Raw genomic sequence first — 27,379 nt, 5'->3', positions numbered from 1 at the left:
GACTATGCCAAATTGGAGGGAAAGTACAGCATTGTGACGGTAATAACGCGCGTGTTCTATGCGTAGCAAATAATCAATCGTAGATACAAGGACCAAAAATAATATTTAAATTATCAATTTTAGTAGATTCCGACTGTCATGTTGGAACTGATAGTTTCTATCTAAGATCCCGACAATCTGAAATGTTTCTGATTCTTGGACGACTCAATTTTGGAACAAAATCCTTTCTTAAGCTATGACGTAACCTACACCTAAGAGTAGAAGATTTTTTTTTCAAGGTATGGGAATTTTTTCCCCATAAAATGCCCTCTTTCGTCTCAAACAAAATAATTGAGCTTTGAGGTAATCTAGACCTAAAAGTTGAAGATTTTTTTCAAGATATGGGAATTTTTCCCCCCTAAAATGCCTTTTTTTCACGTATGGTTTGCACTTTGAAAGAGGAATTGCCTCCAATCTCGAATAATTCCATTTACGACATTTTTGTCCACTTATTCTGTACAGCATATTTCGTAGCATATACCCACTGTGGTAGAAATACCCAGTTTCAGTTTTCCGCCACAATGTGTTACTTTTTAACTTAAATGCGATAACTTGATGACAGTTACAGTAACAGTACAATAATAAAAATAAGATGGCGACAATAAAAAATCTACCTTAAGGACCCTAAAAACTATGGACACTAATATTTAAGAATCTATAAAATCCTTTACCAGTTCACGTGTCATGTTAAATTTAAAAGCAGATACTGATTTAATTAATCTTTTTATCACGTGATCTGCCCTGAAATAAGGAGTCAAACCTACTTGTTTATACGACATTCATACAAACGTCGCTTCCAGAAGGATCACATTCTAAAAAAATATCTATGAAAGCTTTGTGTAACTGGCCACAATAAGAGCAGTCCCTACGAGTTCGCAGCAAAGAAAAAAGTACAAAAAAAAAAAAATATTGGAACGCCCAAATGCTAAGGTGGAGAAGGCGCACCTCATTCACCCCCAATTTTTAAGCCCGCTTTAGGTTCTCGCATTTATTGCTTGATCACCAACTGCTGCGTTTTCCTATTTATTCTAAAGGATCGCTTGAGTTAAAGTAAGCTTAATTCGCCACACAAAAAATGTGTAGTTTGATTTTTGCACGTATTGTGTCGTATTATAATCCATTGTATTGCATCGTATTGCGTCGTATCGCATTGTATTGCATTGTATTGCAATGTATTGCAATGTATTGCAATGTACTGCAATGTACTGCATTGTATTGCATTGTACTGCATCGTATTGCATCGTATCGCATTGTACTGCATTGTATTGCATTGTAGTGTAGTGCAGTGCAGTGCGATGCAGTGCGGTGCATTGCGGTGCATTGCGGCCGTTGTAGTGTTGTTAGTTAGCATCGTAGTTACTCATTGTACTAAGGACTTTCGCGCCCAAAATGTTCCCACAAACAGATTTTTTTAAAGAAACTTCCTATTAAGCAAGGTACAGATAAACTTTTTAATGTTGTTACAATGGAGAAAACAATCAAAGGAAGAGCAAACCAGTACCAAAAAGGTAATCTTTCTCAAGTTATTTTTTTGCGGAAATCTTAGGAGGATCTAGAAACATCCAATACTATCAAGCAGATTTCGAGCATCATTTCGCTCAGGTGGACAACCCTGCTGGCTTTAGAACAGGACCCCTTCACCCATAGCCGGGTCAGGAGCTCCTGCTATAGGCGTATAAATATCTAAGAACTGGTTACTATGCCCAAAAGTAGCTTGAGTGGGTTTAACACTGTGAAACGTCCAGTGCAGCGGAGTACATAACTGGCAGGTATAAACGTGTAACTAAGCTAAGCTAGTTAATTAAGCAAATATCTATCGTCATTTGGCTGTTATTAAGGGTAAAATGAACCAAAATTTCTTCAGCCATTTTATAGCGACGAAACGTTAAAAAAAACATGTAAAAGGAAACTTATGCGGAAATGTTTCTTTCTGAGCGGTGTAAAGGAGTAAAACAGTTAAAAGTACGAAGACAGCCGATGGCTTCACGAAAACGTTTCCAAAATGACCGTGCACTTTAATGGAAGGAATGCAACTGAGACTCTGCTTTGTGAAGTCATTGTTGTCATGAACATTGCTACGTTTCTGCGTCAGTGAGTCCCTCGAGGGGAAGGTTTTGGATCTAAATACAAACCTTATTTTACTTGGGAAATGGCCGAGGAGTTCGCCCGCTGTTCGGCGGGCATTTTTCGCTTGTTTTTCGTTGTTTTTTTGTCACATTGCCTGCTTGCAACGTTCCATAGTGCAGTTAAAATTCGTCGATACCGGGTCTTTCTTGATTCCAAGTTGACGAAGCTTGAAAGAGGGTCTCAACAAACTCCTTACCTCAAGATTTTGTTTGAAGCTGTCTTCGGTAAGGTGTTTACACAAACGCGCGAGTGCCTCGAAGGCACGAGGCATTCTTCTTTTCATTTTTATGGGTCTTGAAAGTGCTATCTTTTGATTTTGAGTGGTTTTCCTCTGAAGTTCACTGTGAACTTGAAACGAAAAAAGTTTCAAATTTCCTGCAATTCTTGAGCTCACCAACAGTGACGTCACAAGTTTTATTTCCGACAATTATCCGACGATTTTCCTGACCGCTCTACGATTATGAAGGATAAAAAACAGTGATTTTAATATTCCAGTATCTCCGCAATGGTTCGTCCAATTCGTTTAAAACTTCAGGATATGTTTATTTTATGCTTAATGAACACATTGAATTCAAATAATAATAATAAAAAAAAATGTCTAAATTTTGGTTCATTTGTCCTTTAAGCAGAAAACGTTTAACAAATGTATAAAAAAAAAAAAAATAGCAAATGCACTCCTAACCATCCCAAGAAAAAAGTCTGAGATGTATCGTAAATTTTGCTTTGCCATAAACAATCGGCAACCTGAAGGTAATCCTGTAATCGCCAACTACTCTATAAAATATTACTAAACAACTATACAGCTCAAAGCTTAAAGCGCACCTTACCCCCAAAAATTTAATTCAGCAGAAAGAGGGTATGAAACAAACGCACTCCTAACTAACTTAAGAAAAAGGTCAGAAATGGTGGTCACTTCTGACTATTTCTGACTGCTCTATACATACAAATATTTCAGCACGCTGATTGGCTGAGAGCACGTCATTTAATCTAAAAAAGGGTACAAAGTTGAAATTAGTGCAAAAATATGAAATTGAGCTACAGACAGCTGAAACTGAATTGCACGTATATCATTAACAGGTAATCAAATGATATTTGCCGTGCCAAAGATTACAAATTGCACTCGCCCTGCGGACTTGTGAAATTTGTTTTTAGGCCCCAGTTACATAGTCTCGAGCACCCGAGACAACCCTCCCCCTGAGGCAACTTTATCGAGCGTTTATATGTGAAAACGTAGTCCCTGTAGATCGAGTCACATTAAGTTGGCCCTGCATGATTATTCATAACCCTTATTGAATAATCAAATGTACAAATATCCCTCTTTCTTTGAGTTTCCCTCGGTCATTCGATCACAGTGGGTTTTGCGGAGTTAATTTTCACTTCTATGATACGAATTTCTGCTTTAAATCCTAAATCGAGGCATAACGTGACACTCGCCACGCCGAGAATTGTCTCGGTTAGGCGAGTCAAAGCGTTTATATGAAGAAAAGTTGTCCCGCTTGCTCCGGTTGCCCTACCAGTCGAGGCGAGACAACTCGCCCACCCGAGTTGTCTCTCCCCATGCAGAGACAGGCTCGCGATCCTAATGTGAACGGTTGGCTGAATTTTGCAAAGCAATAAGCTAAAAGTTACCTCGGCCTGGGTAACTCGGGGGAAGGGCTGTCTCGGGTACCCGAGACCATATAAATGAGGCCTTAGTGTTTGGAAATTTTCCTGTGCTTATGTACTCCAAATTGTACTCCAAATCGTTTGATTACCTATGCAAATTGTGTTTTGCCATAAACAATCGGCGGCCATAAGGTATAGTCTGAAATCGGCAGCTGCGTCAGATGTACGCTATAAATTAATACACTAAACAGCTCAATGCTTTAAGATGATTTCCAGTCCGTACTGCACACTCTCGAGAGTTTGTTTGCGTTTTTTTGTTTTGTCTCATGTAAGGCATCACAAAATGTAAACATTTCCAAACTACTTACATGAAGTAAATTCAATGTTTCAAAACAACCGCCATTATGGATGCGAAGCGGTCGAAGCTTTATGCTTCTTTCTTTCTAATAACACTTGATGAAACAACTTGGCAGTTGTAAAGATCAATGAAGCTGTTGGAAAAATAATTTGAAAGGCCTCAAAGATAAGGTATGTGGTTCGTAACGAATAACATCGATTCGCATTCCATCGAGTGAGATTGATAATGTTAAACATTAGGGCGCTGAGACTGCGCCGTACGACTGGAAATCATTCCTTACCGTCGGAGTTTGGCACCGTAAACTTCATATCATCTAAAAGTTTTTTTTCCCCTAATTATTATAGTGATGGGCTCATCACAACATACCATCGATTTGCCCTTAGCTTTGACCGATTAACCCTCGGACGTACAAGGTGGGGCGGGGTGCTTCCTCATTCCTCCATCAGAGGTTTTTACAGAATCTGAAAAGAGTGTTTGCTTTGTGATGCTGAAACTTTTAGTAGCTGTTGATTTATCTCTCGCAGGAATTTCGATGTGCTGAAAGTGTTCCCTGCGTCCTTTAATATATATTTTTTTATTATTTTTTTTTATTTTTTTTTTTAACGGCATATTTTACGTCCTTTAATATCGCTATTGCAAGTCGAGCCAAATTCGTCTTTTTTTGACAGATTTCGTCGTTTTTTCCCCTAATTTTCCTGAGGAGGATTGCAGAATTAATACTTATTTTGTTTCCACTGTCACTTTGTAATTAATTTTCCATTAGTTGACGTTAAGTTATGAGTTTCTGGCAAAACAGTAAAATCCAAGATCGCGGATCCAAAATGGCAGACCTTATATGATCTCATCTGAATTCTCAACATGCAATGACCTACACAAAAAATGTCAACTTGTAGGAGAGTGGTAAAGGGTATTTTCGTGATTCGTGAATGGCCTAATTTTTTCCCGTGAAATGTGTTGTTTTGTTTTTTTTTCTCGTGAATCGTGATTTCGTTAGAAGCCGTGAACCGTGATTTTCCATGATTCTCCGTGAAATGAGAAAGAAGTATTTAACTCGTCGTGAACCGTGATTCTGGTTGTCTCTTCTATTATTTGCGATAGTAATTATCGCGCAGAACAAGAAGCGGACGGATGAAAAAGACATCTAACAAGGCTGTGCTTTGGGCGTAACTTTTCAAATATCATAAGTTACGTAAGTTTGTGTCAAAGAAAGCCACTTTTTTTTTCGTGAAGCATGAAATGCCGATTTTATTTCCAGTGAATTGTGAAAGGACCAATTTATTTTCCGGCAACCAGGGGCGCCATCCAACCCTCCCTTGTACCACATATGCGTTTGCGTGAACATCCGAGGGTTTTGTGAACCTAACTAGCATTTAACTGAGAGTAAATATGGCATTGTTAAACGGCAACATTACAAGACTTCTAAAACGAGTCCAACTCGGAGACGCCAAGGTTCGTTTTCCCCATGTGCTCGTTTTGGGTAGCGTTCAGGTCTACGGGTTCTTTACCATGCATAAACCTTTTCGCCATGCGAAACTTGACACATAAAACTGCCAGGGCTATAACTGCAAGCAGCCCAAATACACCAACTCCTGCCACGCCACCAATCAGAGCAGTTTGTTGGCCGTGGCCAGAATCTGTGGATATCAAACAAGTGAACACGTTTCAGAAAAGCAGACAAACTGGTTTTAGGTGAATTTTGAATCAAAGGGGCCAGAGAGGGGCGAGAAAGAAACGGATCTTTCATCAAAGGATCAGAACAATCTAGAATGCCAGCTAGGTTACTAGACACTTTTTTCAGTTGACAAATGGCTTAAGTAGATTTTATGGAGGAAGAAATTGTCTATAATTTAAAAATAATCATTCAACTTATTTGTACCGTTTTCTTATTTACATTTTTTTCCACTAGTTGAGAGACAATAATGCCAGCAACAAATAATTAGCTAAAGAAAACGCTCTTTTCATGGGCTTTACAAAGCACCACGCCGGTTGCGGAAGCAATCTGTTGGTATCCAGCATTTTTCTCATTGATCAAAACAATGCGAGAAACAGTGACAGCGTACACGTCCTCGTTTATCAATTTCTGGGGAATCACCTCAGGTCAAAAAATAATCTTGATCAGTGGTTCTTCTGCGCCCTTTTAATTTCACATAAACGGACTCGCCCAATCTGACTTTTTTAAACTTTCTTCAATGTTACAACAAACAAAATTACTTTATTATTGGCCAAGCTTGATTGATCCTAATGCAGAGATTTTGACCCTACTCACTTTTGCTTTGTTCATCAGTTGACTTCGGCTTTCTCTGGGTACTAAATAGCTAAAAATACTCTGTCAAGGTTTCTACATCTGGGCCCAGTTGTTCAAAGAGTGGTTAACGCTGTCCACTGCATACATCACTATCCACTGGATAGACCAGGTTACTGTGTGAACACTAAACCAGTGGATAGTGATTTAGTAGGTGAATATTAGCGTTATTCACCAGTTGAACAACTGGGCCCTGGACCTCATGCTCGGTCAGCAAAGTCTGTTTCCGAAGTTATTTACCTTCTTTTTCTTTGATCAACAAGGGTCCGCGTGTGAGAGTCACTTTGGCTGTACTTTCTTCACGTTCTCTGTTGTCACGTGTCACATCTCTTTTCTTTCTCTGGTTCCTTAAACAACCCTTACTGCACCTGTAAATTAGTCGATTGTAAAGATTGTTCAATTGGCTTTATTCTTAACTATTATGATTCTATTTAATAACACAAAGCGATAAAAGAATATGTGATCTTCGAAGTTATTTACATGCAGTTAATTCAAAGGAAGGCGTTGGACCGAAACACCAAACCCATGAGACGTAAAGGAGCTCAGTAACTGTATTTTTGTCCAGGTGCAATATTATCTTTGAATCAAAGGAAACGTGAAAATAGTTGTTTACTAGGATAGAAAAACACCAAAGAGATAATAATAAATCAGAAAGGAACAAGGATGGTTGAGGATGGAGCAGATTAACACGGATTAAAATCCACGAACTTGAAATATTTAGGCCAATTAAACTTTTCAAGATGTGCAAAGCGTGACGTAGCTCCTTGAACAGTTTATAACATTACAGCACAAGGAACCTGAATTTTCAGTATGACCGAGCCCTATTTTTTGAAAGACTGGATTAGGAAAATTTTCCAAAATCTCAAAACCAGGCAATACAAAAGAACGCGTCAGATGACGGGGAAAACACGCAGAATACTACCCCTAAAAGAAGAAGACGAGGCGGGCAGAAGGAAAGTAAGCGGTATTTGTAAATTTTTTCCACAGACTGAGAATCTTTACTTATTGCTTATATTGTGGGATGTGAAGGCCTCACCAGGAGGAAACACTTCAAAAGTCAACTTGTGTTGGCTGCGAGTGTGCTTCATAATTTCTAGAACTCACCTGGAATTAGAGGAATTTCTATGACAAGCAAATAACTCACAATGGATAAAAACGGTGTCATAACTGTCGAAAAACCGGAAGGTTCTGATTCTAAGCTGTTGAAAACTTCCGGTTGGATCATAGCTGTACTCCAGCGTTGTATCTCGCGCGCATCTATATAAAAGAAAATTAAAGTACAGTACTTTGCAAAAGTAATGCAAAAGAAATAAAATTTCGAGATCGAGAATTTCGGTGAAAAAAGGGCCAGCTTAAACTGTAAGGCCTGAAACGTCAGCGAACGTTAGCCGATACTGATTTAGCAGATCTGTGGTTTATATTTCGGTGATATTTCGCAAAATGAGGCGAAAATATGCACCTTAAGCTAGCACCGCAGAAGAACTACTGCGCTCTCGGCTACTAAAACTTGTTCGTGATAAACGTTAGAGCAACCACGTAAGAAATAAATAAATTCAGAATTTTGTTTGCTAAGGTGATTTTCTTTCGTTAGCTAAGAAACATCTGTGCTTAACCTCCCTTCAACTGAAATAATGTCTCTGCGTCTGTGTGTATAATACTAGAAATGCACCTACCCATTCTGTATAATGGTGTATTGAGGCCAGGAATAAAAACTTCCATCTTTAGTGGCCTTACAGTTGAGAGCCATTATCGCCAAGTCGGCACTTGACTCCACACTGTACCCCAAATACACGTAATCATTGAGAGGCATGTCCAATGGGTAGTCCTTCTCAGTGTAAGGCGTGGAAAATGATGAACTGTCGTAGAAGTCCATTTTAAAGGTGAAGTTACCGTATCCCGCTACAAGGAGATAACAGCAAACGATTTTAAAGGAACATCCAATGGTAAGATAAGTTTACGTATCAGCATTCAGTGGAAATTGAAAATTGGTGAAATAAAGAAGAAAAAATTATTTAGGGTTCGAAAGAATTGAGTCCCGTGCCGAGCAAATTCGCCACTGTGATCTAAGAAGGAAAGCTGCGTTGTTGTGGAACAATAGGGCGACCATAAGACGTTACAAACAACACAAATGGTGGCGAGTTTGATGGCGTTCAGGTAATACAACCCAGATCAACGGAGATTTTTAGCCTGTGTTTTTGTCAACAATGAAACAACGGAGTGCCTCTCATGACAATCACGCATCAGCTAGATTTAAAATCCATCTGGAAGATGCCTTGTTTCCTTTTTTCTATAATGCCAAAGTGATTGACTTAACAGATAAACACAATTTATCACTGATTAGGCAGACTTCTGCTGGATAGACGAATTCGGCTAACATGTTTACACACTTGTTGCCACCCAATTCAGACAACGTGATGATTCATTTGCATTGGGAGGTTACAATTGTGCAATTTGTCACACACAACTGATTGCATAGCAGTATGTAAAAACAGAGCAATTGTAACCTCCCAAATGAGTAATCACATGATCTGATTTGAGTGGCAACAAGGATGTAAACACGTTTGCCGAATCCTTCTATTAAAACATCTTTCGGGATTATCACAGAGCTGATGTTTACAACAAAAGAGAGCTTTGCATTACCTTCTTGCCCAAAGTAGATACTCTGAGGTGTGAATCCAAGGCTAAGTAATGACTTTCTGGAATAGCGGCAGGAAAATGGCAACTTGACGTCATGAGTTCGAGTGATGACATTGTCGATAACCAAGGCATCCGCTTGCACTTCGTTCCAGAAAATAAGAACGTGCTCTGTCTCGTTCACAAACGTCCCGCAGTCATTTAAAGATGTACTGATAATGAAGTGTGTTGAATTCTCTGTAGCTCTACATGAAGCATATCGGAGGCGCAGTTCGCTGACGTTAAAGAAATGATATGTTTCTTTTTCTAACGTCACAGTCATGTTATTACGTGTGCATGTCACACTTGCACTAGGGTCTGAAATCAAACAAAGAGTTTAAGAAATTATGGAGACTGATTTCAGTTTTGAGCGGCTGGAAGAGTTCAATTTTTCATTCATATGTACAGTTTTGCAGGGTCTGAAATTTTCACTTAGGGTCATACGAAGACCTGATTGAGAAAAACATTGCTCAAACTGCTAAGCCCAGTCTTCCCTTATGCACTCGATCATTCATTTTGACAAACAATAGACTGCAAGGTTGATACTACGTGAAAGTGAAAGATGTTTCGAGACACCAACATGACAAGAACCGATAAAGCAGGATCGCAACAGTGGACAGCTGTTTCGTCCTTACTGGGACTCGTCGACACTGTGTAGCGAAGATAAGTAACGCCAGCCCAGGAGCAGACGCACATAAATTGCAAAATGACCCGTTTACTAAATCAAGTTCCGCACTTTAAACTCACTTGCGCCCCGAAACACGCGTTGCACATCGCGTGTTTCTGGCGCAGGGAGACAAAGTGTTACGATTGGTGTCTCGAACAGCAAAAATTAAATGTGGTTGGAAAAGGCCAGCCTAATCATTTAACTGCATGGCCAGTACTATGCTTTAAAAAAAACGCAGCTTATCGGATCTGAAAAGACCTACGGTTCGAAAATACAAAAATGAGAAACAAGAAACTGCAAGGGACCGCTTACGAAAAACGGTGCCAACGTAGGAACTACAAGAGATCTGATCACCCCCGTATCACCGCTAAATGTAATAACAACGCTAAATGTAATACCAACCGTAAATGTAATAAAAATTAACTCTAAATGTAATACTAACCGCAAATGTAATAAAAATCAACCCTAAATGTAATAACTTACCCCACCGTAAATGTAATACAATTTAACGCTAAATGTAATAAGCTGACCAACCGTAAATGTAATACAAGTTAACCTCAAATGTAATAACATAGCGTTAAAAGCTCCCTTACGGTTACCGGGCATCACTTGAAGTCTCGGTGATTTTTTGTGAACATTGCCAAGGTTCTGCATAGTTCCGGTCAAAGCTTAACTGGTAACTTCTGAAGATTTCCCAAGAAACTAGCCCTTCTGATGGTCGAGCATTTGCAAACATCATTTCCGAAATTCTTTGCAGCGGATCGCGCAATTACATAGCCCACTTTCGAAAATAGTAGAAGCCTGGGCTAGAGAAGGCGTGCGCTCAGCTGTGGGATCGTTTGGGGGAACACGAGGTTGAAAACAAATGTGCGAGCGCCCCCAAATGATCCCATAATTGATCCTTCGCCCATACTCACCCCAGGTTTTTCAAAGTGGGCGATTATTAGAAGTCCTTCTGGTTGTGTTCAAAAGATTTTGATGAGACGGTAGTATGATAAAACAGATAAAAATATACTGATGGTACAGTTGATATAATGACAACTTTAATAGCAACGATACTCATTCATATATAATCACAACTTATTTGTAAATCAAATAAACATATTAGAAAAACGTATTTATACCCGTATAGGTATTGTATGGGAGTAACCCCCCGGGGGTAATCTGCCGAACGGTTATTTAGTAAAGGTGATTAACCGTGATTGGGTAATCTGATAATCTATTGAAGTGATATCATGTCACTGATGATATTGATGCCACTTAAGCCTTTGCCACCCTTAGTAACGTGTTATTACATTTGAGGTTAACTTGTATTACATTTACGGTTGGTCAGCTTATTACATTTAGCGTTAAATTGTATTACATTTACGGTGGGGTAAGTTATTACATTTGGGGTTGATTTTTATTACATTTGCGGTTAGTATTACATTTAGAGTTAATTTTTATTACATTTGCGGTTGGTGTTACATTTAGCGGTGATACACACCCCAAAAAAACATATAATGACAAAAGTTAACAATAGACTGCAAGTCCGATCCAGTAAAGCAGGATCGCAACAGTGGACAGCTCTTTCGTCTTCATTGGAACTCGTCAGTTTTTCGTATGCGTTCCCTTGCAGTTTCTGGTTTCTCGTTCATTTTGACTATTTACTACCGTGTGTACTATTTGTTTAAGTAAATGTTGGTTAGAGACTTACGCAAAGAGAAATAAGCGAATGATAAAACGCATTGGAAGCTGAACAAAAGAACTAAAATTTTCACTCCATCAAAACTATAAACAGAACACCTTAAGTTGCTCTCACGCCGGGCCAGCAAAGCACTTGAAGCGACACCCCCGAAAAACCTTTTTGCTGTTTTATCCGATGGAGCTCAAACTTTGCACAATGATAGAACTTTTTATCTCAAATAAGCGTATGATTTTTTACGTTTTTTTTTTTTTTTCAATTTAACAGTTTCTGGCGGGAAAATGACGTCACAGTGCTGAAGGCAAATTTTCATTACCTTGTTATGGCACAAAAAGTACATGATTCTGAAAGAACTCGCTGAGATAAAGTGAAATGAGAAAAATCATTGAAAAAGCTTAATCCGTCTTGAAGACACAATGTTTGGAAATTTATTTTTCCCCCATTTTGTTACTATTTTTAGAACATTTACAAAATTCAGATCTTTGAAGTGAAAAAAAATGCGAATTTACTGCCAGAAACACAGAGTCACGGAGCATGATGAATGACTACGATCTTTAACTGGTGACCGCGCGCAGGACATTGCCGACTCGTTTACCCACGCTTTTCGAAGTGACGCGACTTTGTAAGTACACAAGGTTTTTGTAATTATTTTTCTCATATGACCAGGCACAGCTATCACCAAATGTGCCAAAATATTGTCCTCGAAGAATATCTTGCAGTTAAATTTTGAGCAGTTTCCGAAAGGTTTTGACTGGAAATACGATTGTTACGTGCCGTGAAAGCAGCTATCGAGCAAATAAAGTGCACATTTGCAAAATGGTGTTTATTTCATGTTTGCATACTTCCCGGAACTTAATGTAATGTTTGTTTCATTAAAAATATCTGCTTCAGTTAAACAGGATTCTAAAACGCTCTGCTGGAAAAAAGCTATCTGAGCCGGGTCGATAAGATCGCTCACATAATTTCATCACTCGGAAATTCTGAATTCTTTCAATATCAAATACCGATAGATCAGGAATGTTTGCTTCATATATATATAAAGGAGAGTAAGTTTCTTGTCGTATGCTCACCATCTTTTAAGCTTAACAGGACAAGATTTCTATGCTATCTCTAAGGGATGTCATTGGTTTTATGAAAAGCTTTTATGAAGCTAGAGTTATTGACATCGCCGTCTTATACGAAATTTACACAACTTTAAGCATTTTGTCTTTGGCGACACGACGGGACACGCGAACGTTTCCCGCGTCCACTGCCCTTCCCGTCTTGACTTTCCCGTCCTTTCATCGCATAAAGGTCCCTAATGTTGCTTATAATGATGCAGAGGACATTAATGTCAAGCACTCAAATTTTAAACAATACTTTGCAATAAGACTAAAACTCCGCAAATCTTTTTTGCACCATTGTGGTTATTCACTATCCAGTAACCACATGTCCTCTTAGAGCGTTTTTGTTGTTGTTTTTTTTTTTCGGCTCTACAACGGGCACTTACCATCACAGGTCAAATTGTTGGAACTCATGGGTATCCCCTCAGGGCATCCACAGTAGAACGATCCAGGGATGTTAAAGCAATGATGACTGCAGCCGCCATTTCTGCTAGAGCATTCGTCAGTGTCTACAGAGAATATACAATCGTTTGGTTAAAAGAGATTCTAAGCCGGTAAAGCATGGTGAGACTCGCTTATGACTGGTTGCTTTAACAAAAGTTCGGTCATTTAAATATATGCCATTGAGAGATTCATTCAGTTAATCGTGGTCAATGCGTACAAAATCTGTGACTGCATGAGCGTGAAATTCGGCGTTATGTAGCGTCAAAAGCCACATATATATATTTAAAGACATTAAAGGGAAATATTTCCACACTTCGATATTGTAGCCCATTTCCAGTGTTCCCGGAAAAATCAATGCTTTAGTATTTCTATCAGCTATCATATTTTTACCCTTGGGCATTAACTCTATTAGTATAAATCAAACTTTATCTAACCAACCAGACAATACACAACATTGATCGGATCATAAGAGTATTTTCAAGTGCAAAAAATGAGGATGTTTGATTCATTCATGCTTCGTACCAATGCAAGATTTTCCATCAGAATCCAGTTCATATCCGCTGGGACAGGAACAGATGTAACTGCCTGGTTTGTTAATGCAGGCATGATCGCAGTCCGCTGGTATATGCAACTCGAAGTCAAAAGGACTTGCCAGGGAGGAAAAAAAGTTCCCGGCACTGACTGTAGCACTGACTGTATAAAAAGGAATTGTAACAGATATAGTATGCAAATATAGATTAGATTAATTAATTTAACTCTGCAACAAGGAAGAGCTCCAGTAGAGTCACTAAGAAGCTTTCGTCCATTGAGATCGGACATATTAGCATTAGGAGAGTTAGGGCGCTTTCTATTCAACCAAAAATTCCGGTTTGTATTTCCGAAAATTTCTGGCGGCGAATGGACCAGCATTCTCCGGAACTTCTGGAAAAGGGGACAACCTCGCGATCTTTACCCAATTTTTTGAAAATTTCTGTTAGATTTTAAATTTGCGGAATTTTTGGTTGAATGGTTCGCTTTACGAAAATTCAACAATTGTGGGATGTTCTGGAAACTTTCCCAGGAAATTTATGTACCATTTGTTCCCGTCACGGAATTTTCGGAAATTTTAGTTCGATGTAAAGCGCCCTTAGTTTTGCGGAGGGAAGAAAACCGTGAAAACTCGGCGGAGAATCGAACTCAGACCAAATTGATGGTGAGCGAGCGTTCTCCATTTCATCACCCAAGCTCCTCTCGATGGCTTTAGCTGTATTGTAAGTAGTTGAGATGTAAATGGGTAATTCCTGTATTGTAAGAGGTAGAGCTCAGAAAAATCTTTTTTTTTTTTTTCTTTTTTTGACTTTAATAATGTGCTCACATATTTTGCGCCAAATGAAGTGTCTTCTTGTTTGTCTAGCATGTGGTTCAAGGAAAAACAAAAGAAATTCAAGAGTGTAATGTGAATCCAAACAAAGTTTAACCATCTTATCTAGATCAAAATTCATCTGGTCTGAGACAATTGTTTCTTTGAACTTAATAACTTTGCAAAAAACGTCTTACCAGGCACATAAGAGGAAGCCGGCGTTGGGTTGATTGCTGTGAAGAAATAATATATTACATTAAAATAAGTTTAAGTTTAAGTTCAGAGATAAAGACAAATACTTCATGTCGGCTCTTCTTGAAAATGGTTTGGAACTCTTTTTAAATCAGTTGCTATATAAACAATAGCCTCCATTTGGCCCGAAAATATGCTCGGATATTTGTTCGCGGACATTATCTGTTCCGAGAAGCGAACAGTTTTCCGAGAGCGAAGCTCGAGGAAAACTGTGAGCTTCGAGGAACAGATAATGTCCAAGGACGAATATCCGAGCACATTTTCAAAGTTAAATGGAGGCTATTGTGTTTATTATCCATCCCATTTCCGAACACCTGAGAATATCTTTAACAATTTGATCCGCAGACCCACACATTGCAAAGAACAACTCCGAACAAAGAGGAAAGTAAATCAGACACAACATGAGCATGAATCTACAAGTATTTTTTTTTTCTATTCTAGCAAGAACCGAGGTATTAAAATTATACTCGATAATGTAGCAATACGTCGCAGCTTCGGTCAAGATCATGATTTCCCTCGTTCAAAAGTACTTGATAAATTGATCAATGAGGTTGCAAAACTTACAAGAAGTGCACAGTGGAATGTTAAAAATTCTTTCTTTGTTGAAATCTCGTAACACTCGTTATTCAACAAAATTAAAAGAGATGAACTATGCCGCTTAAAAATGCTCCTTCAGGAATAGCATTCTTGTGATGCTTTGCAGAGATATGAGAACCATAGAAGAGCAACGACAAAAAGTTGTAGGCTACAAAGTCAGGTAAGAGTTCAGGGTACTTACCGGAACTTGAAGGAGTTTCACACTCGTTTATGTCTGCAAGTAAATGTATACGATATATGTGAAATGATAGATTTAGCAATAAAGTTATTTTAAGATGGGGATAGCGTCTCCTACATCACATATTTCTGATCCGAATCGCAGATTCGCATAACAGTAATATTAGTCATGGTAAGTTGTGGAATCAACGTACTGTAAACTTAACATGGTTCATATTTTCCTGAAACCCGGCCAAAATTCTATTGATAAAAGTGCGATACATGCTATGCCAACTATCTAAAATCGGAAATGAGGAAAACGCTCTTTTCTCAAACATACTGTATTAAAATACTTTATATTTATATTTAACACCGAGCGATACACGATCAAATAGATAAGAAGCACGCCATATTTCTACAACCTTTTTTTTTCATCTCAATAATAAATCCAAAATTCCAGCCCTACCCCACCCCTAACCAATGTTGAAACATGTTTTGTTGACGCTGTCTTAACATTAGAAGGTAAGAGAGGCGAAATATCAGGTGTGTGAGAGGGCAAATCTACCTTGAGGCGAGGTTTGTTTTTTGGCAGTGTCTCAACTACTTTTGGGTCTGATTGTAGTTGATTCGGTTCCGAATGGTTTCGTTGGTGACGCACTCGATCGCCAGAAAGCAGAAGTAGCCACCATTAATTATTTCGCTATTATACATACCAACGCAGCTGGTAAATGATGGAGGATCGAGGTAGTACCCAAATGGACAAACACCGTTTACGACGAATTGCCAGTCGCTCAGAGATTCAATGCCAGGTGTGGGCGGTCCAGCATATGAGCAGCCTTGTCCAACCACTGCACCTTTATCTATTAAGATTGCGTATGATCCACTCATGCTGAACGCTGCTTTGGGCATTCCAAAATACAGCATAGTGTCATTTGTACCGATTTTGACGTATTGAGAAAGTGTGTCCACTTTGTACATTGTGTGTCCACCGGGCAAAAGAACAAGCCTGATGTAAGAGGAGGTGCGTGGCTTCTTTATCTACATAAAACAACATAACACAAATATCGATAACAGTTGAATCAAGCACCTTGTGCGACTGGGAAGGGCTGCAGTCGCCATTTTTTTCCTGCGGTTAAATTATGAGAGACACCATTCAATTATTCTGTTCACAAAGCTAGTACTGCAATTTGAATAGCACATAAATGCTCACGTCCAAACCTCAATCGAGGTTGCATGCTTATTTTATTTACATAAAGGAAATCGTTTTAAAATCGAAACAAGCAAAATTTTACGAAATCTGCCAACTGCGACCCTCTAAACTTAACTCAGTGTGAACCTCAGAGTTTCCATGTTACTGAAAATGGCTGTAGCTGAGGTAAGGAACACAAGACATCCTCAAAAAGTGGATAAACCAAAACATTTTACCAAACAAGTGTAGGCATGGGTAACCTTCTTATTGCTGCTTTCAATGGCGACAAATATTAGTGTTGCCCACAATATACCCTCATAATCTCGCCGCAATCACGCGACTATGCAATCGAAGCATTATGCTGAAACAATAGTAACTAGTAACATGGTTAGTTTTGGTCCAGGCGTTCCGGGTGGAGAGGGCATGGGGAAATTTTGGAGACTTTTTGATTATTGTAAATAAATAACAGGAAGAACTCATCTGAACTTATATCTGTTATCGGATCAGACAATACGCACGTTAACGGAAATTTTGTCCCATTTTGACAAAAGTAAGACATCAAAGAGCATTCAAGGCTGCTTAACAGTAAAGGTGATAGTCGATGCCAAGAGAAGATTAAGGGTAAGAAGGGTAAGATAGTTAATCCTCTGTATACGCCTCAGTCCCGAGGAAATCCTTCTCAATTTATTTCGGATCATTCTTGGTGTCAGAAATCCCAGGCTGATCTAGAGATAGCCAATACTATGAGGTGGATTTTACTCACGTGGACAACCTTGGAAGCTTGAGACGTATTTTGATCCTCGAAAAAACAATTCACGCATCGTGCGCGGTAAATTTATCCGTGAAAGAACTGGGTGCAATGTCTAAAAATAACCTGACTTGGATTACGTTGGAAATAAGGCCTATAGCATATGAAAGGTTCACTCTGTTACTCTTGATCCTCCCTTGATGCTACTGAGGACAAGAAAATGTTCATAAATATGATAGTGATGAGATAAAAACCAAGGATTACGGTTATTAGGGACGCTAATGATTAAGCTGATCTTACCACTCGGTCAAACTTGATGCTCAACTGGACAAAGCCTGGTCCTCTCGTACTGATTGGATTTCTTGGACTGCGACTTCCTATAATCACTCGTGGAGTGTTACCTAGGGAAATAAATCCTTTCATTCAACTGTTATCTGTTTTCCGTTTGTTTCTGTTGGAATATAGTTAAGCAAAGTAGTCAATTAATCTCCATAAATGTTGCAATCGGTAACTTGGTAAAATACAAGGACAAATCAATAGACCGTGTAAAGTTGTGCCTTGATGCTGGAAAATGTATCTGCTTTAGTAATTAATTTCTTAAAAGAATTTGTTGCTTCCTGGTTAATTTGGTAAAGCTGTTGAAAAGAACTGTCTGTTAGGTTGAACGAGACATTACGAAGTACAGTAATTTCTGTAATGCAGAAATTGAGTTAATAATGTTTCTTTCGTTAGTGCCCGCTAAACTTTTGCAACCTGAAAAAGAGTTGAACCAACGAAAGCAACGTGATTTCCATTCAACAAATTGACGTCAGTTTTTCACTTGTCTGTCCTGTTATTGATCATGAATTTCGTCATAACATTGTGAAATTAGCTGTGGATCCACGACGCGACAGCCGAGTGGATCCGCAGGCTACTTTGACAATGTTATGACGAAATTCATTGTCAATAAAAGGACAGACGCATGAAAAACTGACGTCAATTTATTTTTTACGATATCAAATTGTCAGCTCTCGCTCGTTGACGCGTGCCATGAATTATAAATTCATGCGTCTGTCCGCTTATCGACGATGAAAATTAGCCAATTAGCGTGCGGGAATTTTTGCAGTTATCGTAAAAAACTTATTCCAGATATAGCACGAGCTAGAACATAATCATGGCCATTCTCGTTCCCAGGGTCTCTCTTCTTCGCGCCCACTAGAAGAGAGACCCTGGGAACTACAATGGACGACAAAAGTGTTGAGACAATAGGCCACTTTCGATATCTTAAAATTCAGCTTGATAGTGAGTCTTAGAGGACACAAACAAGGGAAACTGAATGACCTTTTTCCATAAAACTGAATGACATGTTTATTCATTTCTTTGTTTGTGTCCTCTAGACCTTGCGATCAAGCTGTATTTTAATATATCGAAAGTGGCCTATTGGCAATAACATTGGATTTTCGAGCTTCTTGGAAACATTTTCCCTCCTCCCTCCTCCACCCCCAAACAATGTTGATTTTTACATCTCCGAGACTGCACAGACTACAGCGCCTACACAACATTGAATTGGGGGACCGGGGGTGTCAGAGAATTAACGCTAGATGCAAATAAAATAGAATAAGAGGCTAAATATATATCGAAAAGCGTCATTTTCTAAAAGTGCCTCAACTGCTTTTGTCGCTCATTTTAGGTTGAATGATGGGGCGAGCAGAAGGAATTAACTTTTGGATAGGGAAATAAATGCGTGATCACCCTTACTTTCCCCGTAATGTTACATAATGCAATAGAATACATGTTTCTATTGAGTTAAAGAAACACTCTTGATAGTTTGGGACAGTTCTAGTTCCCTCAAATTTCAATTCATGTGTCTATAACTTAAGGTGGCCAACAACTATCACAGCAAAACAAACTTTACTCAAGGCTAACAGAAACTAACTCACCGCAAGACAAAGATTTCTGACGGCTACACAAAACTCATTAAATTTGTTTTTCTGTGTTCAATTAAATTAACAACCACATGCCATGTAAAACGCATTTTACAAGGCTTTAAAATGCAGATAGCGAAACAATTTTTCTTTATGAAAAGAAAGATATCTTCTTTAAAATATGTACTCACTAAGACCAACGAGAATCGTCACACATCGCATTTCAGTTTCCAATCTGTAACCAAAATAAATAAAAAACAAAAACATTACCATTTAGAAAGTAACCTTACCATAACTGCATCTTTTCGCAACGGTTAGTGTCAGTGATAGTGGGAAATATATGTTATTTATAAACCGCCGCGGACTTGTCCCATTGCTTAATAACTGACCCTTGCGTTTCAGGACGCTCGTACGAAAACACTTCCCCCTATAACACTTTACACATGGAGGAGCACTTTGCTAAATCAAAACAAAACTTTGGAAGCGACCCAAACATTATTGTCTCACTATTCCACACACAAGCAGCGACGCAACGAGAGTAATTGATCGCCTGTGAGCAGTTAAAAAACTCTCAATGACCTATGTAACTTTCATCGCATTGTCATATCCCGCTAAACGGTAAACGTTTTCCGATTGCATTATAGCAGATGTGGAATCCAGTATGTCTGTCGGGCAATTTTGCAGTTTCTGCCCGAAATAGCCTCGCTTCCACGTCGAATTACATTGTAATGTAAATGAGAAAAGTTGACTGCGAAAACGGCTATTGAACTGAACAGTGATATAGGCGAAAAAACCCATGATATTCGGCTAGTTATGCCGTTATGTCGATGAGACTTACTCCTAACCAGTCTTACCTTGCCGAGTCCAGTGCTTTAAAACAGAACACCTGTTTTCCGATTTGCTGCTGGCTTGGGTACCATGTGACGTTTCTTTGATAGATCCCTCCATGGTTACTTAAGGGAGTTAGTTGCATCCCCACTGGAGAAGATGTGACAATCTCGACAATGCTGTGAAAAGTTATCATTGCAATGAATACTGAGTAAATAACAGTTAAAACAATTCTGCATATTTTGTTTCTTTAAAAATAACTACTTCTAAAAAATAAATAAAGCACATTTTCCCAATATAGCGAAGAGGAAAGATAAGAGTACATTTCCCTCCTGCAGGAGCCTTTTCCAATGAAAACTGTTTCAAATCTATCTGTTAGTTCAGTCCTAGACTGTTTGACATTTCAAGGCCGACAGCTGATTGGTTGTTGAAACGTCATGTTATTGACGTCAGTATCTTTATTGTTAGGAGAGACCGCTCTGTGCTGGGAAATCCAGAGTAAACTATAAATAGATTCTAAGAATTGTTATGAGGCATGGGGATCTGCTCTCTGCCCCCATTCCCCTGAGATGATACGTTTGGCTACAACTTAATAACTTGTCCAGATCTCAATAACTTACTGCTTTGAGACGTCTGCAACAGACACCTGAATGACGGCTGTATACACCGAGCCAACCTGAACCTCAGAACATTCCCCATCTTGGGGAGTGTTTCCAGTAAATACGGGGGTATCATTACAATAACCAGAATGACTAGAGATTATGACAAGAAACTGTAGCCCCACAGCGCTGAATGGTTTGACGTTACTAAAGTTTGTAGTTCCTGCCGGAAAGTCCTCTAAAGTCAGTGCTACAACGTAAGTACCAGCTGTGTTACTTCCACCTTCATACTTCAGTGTACATGATTTCTAAAATCAAATCGACAGCATAAAATGTTAATTTTATTCAGTACAATTTCAATTGAGCAGTGATGCAAAATGCTACAACATGATTGGCTGAGTGATCATACACTATCAGCCATTCGTATAAATCTACTAGCGTTCTATCACGAATGCCGTTCTCTGATTGGCTGCGCTACTCACTATCTATTCTGTAATAGATAGTGCGTAGCGTAGCAGTGTGCGCTTGTTAACGAAATGATGGTCCCTTCTTGGCGTTTTCGAAGTGTCTGTGAAGAGGCTTTAGATAAAGTTTTGAACGACTAGTAGATTTATACTAAAACAATTAGATTATTTGCTTTCGATTTCTATGCGTGATAGAAATCTCGAGCTCATAATCTAATTGTTTATTAGTGTGCAGTGACTGGAGGTCGTCTACGAAATGGCGACGGTTTTTTCTTCGTTTTTCCAAAGTTTTAGAAGAACATTTTGATGTAAATGGATGATTAAATTCCCTAGTAGAAGACTAAAAGAAGGACGTTTACGGTTTCTTGATTTTCTTGACTTTAAAAAACTTGAAATTATCGAAAAGATAATGAACGCGCGCACAAGCGCAATCTCAAATGACAATTCAATCCAAGCGATCTTTCTAAGGCTCGAGGTTTACTTATGCGTTGAGAAATAATTGGAAACCGTTATTTGAAGTAAATTTCAGTTAGGATTCTACTAAAACAATTAGATTTTTCACCCTTGATTTCTATGAACTCTCGAGCTCATGATTTAATTGTTAAAAAGAAGATTTACTCTCCATATGTCTACTAACAATGTCTATTTAACAACTTGACGTCAGTTTTTCATGCGTCTGTCCTGTTATTGATCATGAATTTCGTCATAACATTGTTAAAGAAGCTGTGGATCCACTCGGCTATCCACAGCTACTTTGGCAGCTACTTTGACAATGTTATTACGAAATTCATTGTCAATAACAGGACAGACGCGTAAAAAAACAATTCGTGTTCGTCTATAGAAGGGGGAGTCTACGAAGTAGCGACGTTTTGTCGTTTATTCGAATTTTCGAAGGAACATTTAGAAAAAAATGAAAATATTAATGATAATGAAATTCCTGTGAAGACTAAAAGAAGGACCAAACCCCAATTTTGAATGACTCTTCAGTTCTCGGGATTTGCCCAGAGCGTGAAGTTAAATTCTACGTATATAACTAGTTTTAAATCGTTATTTGCAGAAAATTCTAGTTGAAATTCAATTAAAATAATTACATTATTCGCTTTCGATTTTTATGAAGTGAGGTAAAATCGAGAACAAATAGTCTAATTGTTAAACAGGCGGCACCAGAATATGGCTAATAGTCTAATTGTTTTAAGTGGACACCCTAAAGGAATGCAGCTTGAACTTCTAATTTTATGTCTCTTCCTAATGGCTAGTTAAAGGAACACTGTCACCATTTTAAGCATGATTTTGGAAATCTCAAAAGCATATATTGATCATTGGAAGCTGTTCAATAATGGTTATATTTTGTAGAGCAGTACTCGACAAATGATTAGAACCCATTAGGAAGTGAGGATGACTAACGATAGCGGGGATGGAAACAGATTGTGATATGAATTTTCAGAAAAAGCGTCAGGGTGTCAGTTTTTCAAAGATTCAAGTTTGGCTCGAAAATCGTTGAAATTTTTCAAAAATGTTGCTGCAATATGTGTGGACTTTCTTCAAAAAACTGCTTTTAATCATTTTGTTAGAGCTAAATAAGTTCTTATTGCATAAATTTAGGGACCATTTCGCGAATTAATAACAGTTTTAAGCAAATACATCGTGACAGTGTCCCTTTAACCCTTATTATTTATTTTAACACGTATAATCACTTTGCAGAAACCTAACCGTAAATTCATTCACTCACCTCATCAAGTACACCATAAGGAAAGCTGTCATAGTTAAATCTAGACTCTGAGTAAGTTGCGTGACGACACTTGACAACATCACCATCCGGGTCCTCAACAGGGATTCTGAGAGACTGGGGACAACCCTCTCTAAATCGAACATATGCGGCGCTCCTTGATATTGGAGATGAGTTGATTCTTCCAATATCGGATCGTCTGGCAAGGTTGACGCTTGTAGACACCAGCCAACTACTGCCACCACGGGACAATGAAATCCAGCAGCAGCTAGAAAAGCTAATTACCGTAAAAATAAAAAGACAAAATATTTAATAGTGAATTACTGGTATACAGGGTGCTATTCACCGTACAATCACGTGACAACCTATTTCAAGGCCGTGATAAACATCATGAAAGATGTCGAATTCACGCAAGTGAACAAGATGTTTGAAGTCGTTTGTAGATCATACTACAAGCGCGGGAACTCTAAACCACACCACAAGAAAGGAATTGAAGCTGGAGATATGGCGAAATTGAACTCGAACGAACTCTCAAGATAAACTCCAAGCATTTATGTGGTTCAACCATTGTTGCGCATTTTTACGTGGCAATTTGCATACCGGTATTGGGCTTATGGAGATTTCCTCGGTTTGTTTGTTATGTTCATTCGGTTTTGATGAAAAGCTTATTGGTGAATTTCTTTAAATACTATTGCTTCGAATAAATGATTAGTATTTTATGGAACAATACTTTTAGAGTTGACTTAATCTATATATTACAGGTTACCACAGCAACGGTACAACTTGCTAGAAACCCTAATTTTAGTTTTTATTGCGTATAAGTCAAAAACAAGCTCTGTGACCCCCTTTTTCCATCATATAATTGTGATAAGAATGATGAGATGCGACTTTCTGCAAAGTTCAAAAAAATTCTAAGAAGGTCGTTCGGAGCCACCTTAAATTTTCAACAGTCACGCAAAGGTTAAGCATAAATAATTTAATAATTGTTATTAACTAGTTTATCACCTTGTGATTGGGTTACCATTGCTCGTGTTTCATTGACGTGATTTTACAAACTTCTTGCACGTACTCGCCTTAAACTCTTTAGCGTGTGAAAATTTGAAGGCCACATTTGATCACGTGGACCGGAAGTGGTCTTGAATTTTTACGTTCGAACTCTGCGAAAGTGGACTGTTCTAGGATATGATATTTGCAAGGAAATCTTTCATTATAAGCGAAAATCAGTTTAGTCAAACCTTTTAAGCCGGAAACGGACATTCGAGGGCTTGCATCTGATCTAGTGCGGTAACCTTGGAACCGTTAACGCGTAGCATCAAATCTGTATTACAAGTCTGAATAGCTAAAAAATTGTCACAATTTATCCATTTGTTTATTACAAAAACGAGTGATTTAAACCGTCTCTACACAAAACAACACACCTCACAGTCCATATCTCGCCGGCGGGAGGAAAGGCATAAGTGAAGTTATTTTCGCCCATGGTCCAATCTTCGCTTGTACTAAAGTCGGTACAACGGTAGTTAGCGCCACCGACCGTTATCGGGGACAAACAATTTGGATTGGAAGCATTCGTGCAGCTTGCTGTCCATGAACCTCCACCAAGAAGACTACCTTGGTTTATTGTATTCTGGTCACAGAAGTTGGATCCAGATGACCTCCGCCAAGCCAAACGGAAGTTGAAACGTACCTGAAAAGAAATTAGTCGTTGACAGCAATAAAGCTTAGACGATAGAAAGGAACTGCTTTTAAAACAAGCAAAAATCTCTTGAATTTTCAAACGATTTCCAACATTTTTAGACTAGTTCTGAAAATAAAAAACACTAATCCCGTAAATGATAACACGGCACTTTAAAACTGTGTAACATTAGGAAACTGGCATGGACCGAAAAGTCGTTGAAACTATCAAGTCGTCAATGCATTTTCCCTGCCATATATTGACCTTGATGTCAGTAATTTAGTGTAAATGGTCTGTAGCCTCATAAAAGCAGGTTAAAAAGAAATTCTGACAAGCAAAATTGCTACAGCCGACTTTTTTGATCCGTCCGGTAATAGTTTTACGGTTGAGCAGGGACACTGATTGTTGAAACATCATTCCTCGTGCACTTTTAGTTGATAACATTTGATGATATTCAAGGTTGGTAAGACACAGTGAGCTATGTACTGAAAGTTGATTAACAAATGCTCACATGTACAGCACAAGACACTATGCAAATCACTAAGATCTTATCTTAAGTGTCAATCAAATTTACTCGCCCATGGATCAATTATTAATAGCTCTATTGTCAGTATAACGGTAGTCAAAGTGTTCATGAACGTATCAGCAGTAAAATGCCGGTAATGAGTAGTGTGAGCCCGAGCGCACTATGCATACATGTCTAGTATATTTGTGGGTTTGCGGATGTGAGTATTACACGACATCATTTCTTGTTGATGAGGAAAACAGCGATCTTAAGGTACACTATGAGCTTACGCAGGCCACATTTCGCTTTGCATGAAAGCCGTCCACCTAATTTTTTCTAAAATGTAGCGTCCACAACTTACACAAAGTACTATATTGGCCGAAAGCAGGAGTTTTCCCTCCCTGATGATCCAATGTTAACGCTCATAACTTAACTAATGCTAAGGAAGCATTTCAAAGGACTGATAAATGTTGAAGACCGAATTGAAAGAAAAGATCATAAAATAAATCAGTAATCCCGCAGAATGCATTTGCGTAATTACGGAATTATGAAGATCTTTATGAGAGCCAGCGAGGTGTACCTTAAAGTATTCATTCAGGTTGATTATCACGGCTGGGCTAACTTTGTAAAATCAGCAACAAGCTTCCTTCTACTCAAACTCGTGCATTGAACTATTCAATTAATTTATAACTAACTTAGTTGGGGAATTAAAATAAAACTAAACATGATGTTACTTTTCATCAGCTGATTTAATGACGCGTTAATATTGTCAATTGCCTGAAGAAGTTTTAGATCTTAAACTTAGGCCCTGTCCACAAGTATCCGGGTATTTTTGAATCCGCAATTTTTTCTATCCGGATTCAAAATTTTCCCCGTCTACACATAGCAAAAATATCCGGATTCGCTGCCGAATTCGCCGGATGCGTGTGGACGGAAGCCGAATCCGGAAAGAAAAAGTTGCGGATTCAAAAATATCCGGATACGTGCGGACGGGGCGTTAAACTCAGTTCCATGTTATAAGCAATCAGTATGTTCAGAATGTGAAATGCAGAACTTTTATAGTGATAGTTATTAGTTATGCACCTTAAAGAAACAAATATGTTAACACCAAAAACACCAATTAACACATACTGTCTTTGAAATTCCATTGAAATGATTAAAATAGAATTAAATGTTTGAATGTTCTCGGCTCCTTGCTGATTGAATTTAATCCAACCACACAGATTCTTGAAAATGTCGCTCACTGAAATTCTAACTCCGTGAATAAGCGTGACTAAGAGCTATGGCAATATAGGAAATTGTCTAGAACGACGTTGAAAGGTTTTAGAAAGATTCGAAGTTGCCTAAGATGAAAGAGTTTAAGCGGGTAATTTACATTGCTTCCTATAACAAATGCAAAGAGGTGGCAGCATGTAGCAACGGCACTGACACTACATGAGCAAGATCTTCAGACACCCAAGTGATCGAACAGCCCCGGGGGGTACTCCCTTACATGGGCTAAATAGGTACGTGCGGACCCTAAGGGTATGGTTTTTCAGCCGTTTTGGTCATAAATAAGGTATTGATTTTAGCTGATTTTGGCCATTTTGGTTATAAATAGGGTATGGATTTTGCACTCTAGCCTTCATATGGGTATGTTTTTAACAAGAAGCCACCTTTTCATCATTATCGAAAAGAAAATCAACAAATAAAGGCCCTTCACAAATTATGTTTATGGTAATTTAACATTGGTCTGAACTAGGGAACTAATTATAACGCAGGTCTGAAACAGAGTTTTGATTTAAAGGTCGGGTCATAAATAGGGTTTCGAATTTTTGGTCAGGTCACAAATAGGGTAGGGAATATCGCAGATTTTAGTCATAAATAGGGTAAGGGTTTTGGTAGGCGGGCCGCACACCCCCACCCATTTTTTCTGGGAGTACCCCCCGGGGGGGGGGGGGCGAACAGCATGAAACGTCGCACTATAACAATGGAGGAATGGAGGAAGTCAAAAGACGGAGTAAAAAATAAGCTCGCAAGTAGTTCTGGGAAATATGCGAAAGAGCAGTGGCCAATTTCGTGTACGAAACACTCAGAAATAATCAGTTTATGTAGGGACTGTTTCAAAACTTAAATAAATACCTCAAGTCAAAAGTAAGGATAAATATTTGAACAACAACGGCGTGTATGGCGGTAGAAAACCCCTCCTACCACAACGATGCGGAGAGTGCTTTGAACTTATGCGGTTGAGCAATTTGCTGCTGTGAAGAAATAATCTGCTCTTACCGTGTTACTGTAGGAGTCTGTAGGAGCCCACATGATCATCCCATGCCGAAAATGAGATGCTTCCGCTAGCGGTAGCCATCGGAAGATCAAGAGGATAAAAAGATTACGTGATATCCTGCCAGCCATCCTCCTG

General features: G+C 38.7%; 1 protein-coding gene across 1 annotated transcript; it reads right to left on the bottom strand.

Moving 5' to 3' along the window:
* Positions 1–1,476: 1,476 nt before the first annotated feature.
* Positions 1,477–27,379, bottom strand: LOC110053212 (uncharacterized). The gene is made up of 17 exons (XM_089285606.1): positions 27,247–27,379; positions 24,223–24,488; positions 22,808–23,081; positions 20,636–20,922; positions 20,042–20,194; positions 19,379–19,422; positions 17,584–17,684; positions 16,060–16,384; positions 15,372–15,404; positions 14,482–14,574; positions 13,525–13,695; positions 12,945–13,067; positions 9,072–9,422; positions 8,105–8,330; positions 7,536–7,688; positions 6,672–6,799; positions 1,477–5,763 (listed from the first exon to the last, which is right to left on the bottom strand). The coding sequence occupies exons 1-17, from the start codon at positions 27,370–27,372 to the stop codon at positions 5,549–5,551; spliced, it is 3,069 nt and encodes a 1,022-aa protein (XP_089141732.1). The 5' UTR covers positions 27,373–27,379; the 3' UTR covers positions 1,477–5,548.

Source organism: Orbicella faveolata, unplaced genomic scaffold (assembly GCF_042242905.1).
Source record: "Orbicella faveolata isolate gen_17 unplaced genomic scaffold, um_ofav_v1 contig_13, whole genome shotgun sequence".
Classification (NCBI taxonomy): domain Eukaryota; kingdom Metazoa; phylum Cnidaria; class Anthozoa; order Scleractinia; family Merulinidae; genus Orbicella; species Orbicella faveolata.
This window is presented reverse-complemented; position numbering and strand designations above follow the sequence as displayed.

Bases quoted from the DNA above. Each gene is read 5' to 3' on its own strand.
- LOC110053212 (XM_089285606.1), bottom strand. From the start codon at position 27,372: ATGGCTGGCAGGATATCACGTAATCTTTTTATCCTCTTGATCTTCCGA. The intron at 16,385-17,583 runs GTAAGATCAGCT...TGTTTTATGTAG, and splicing joins GCATCAAGTTTGACCGAGTG to ATAAAGAAGCCACGCACCTC. The intron at 8,331-9,071 runs GTAATGCAAAGC...ATCTCCTTGTAG, and splicing joins TATCTACTTTGGGCAAGAAG to CGGGATACGGTAACTTCACC.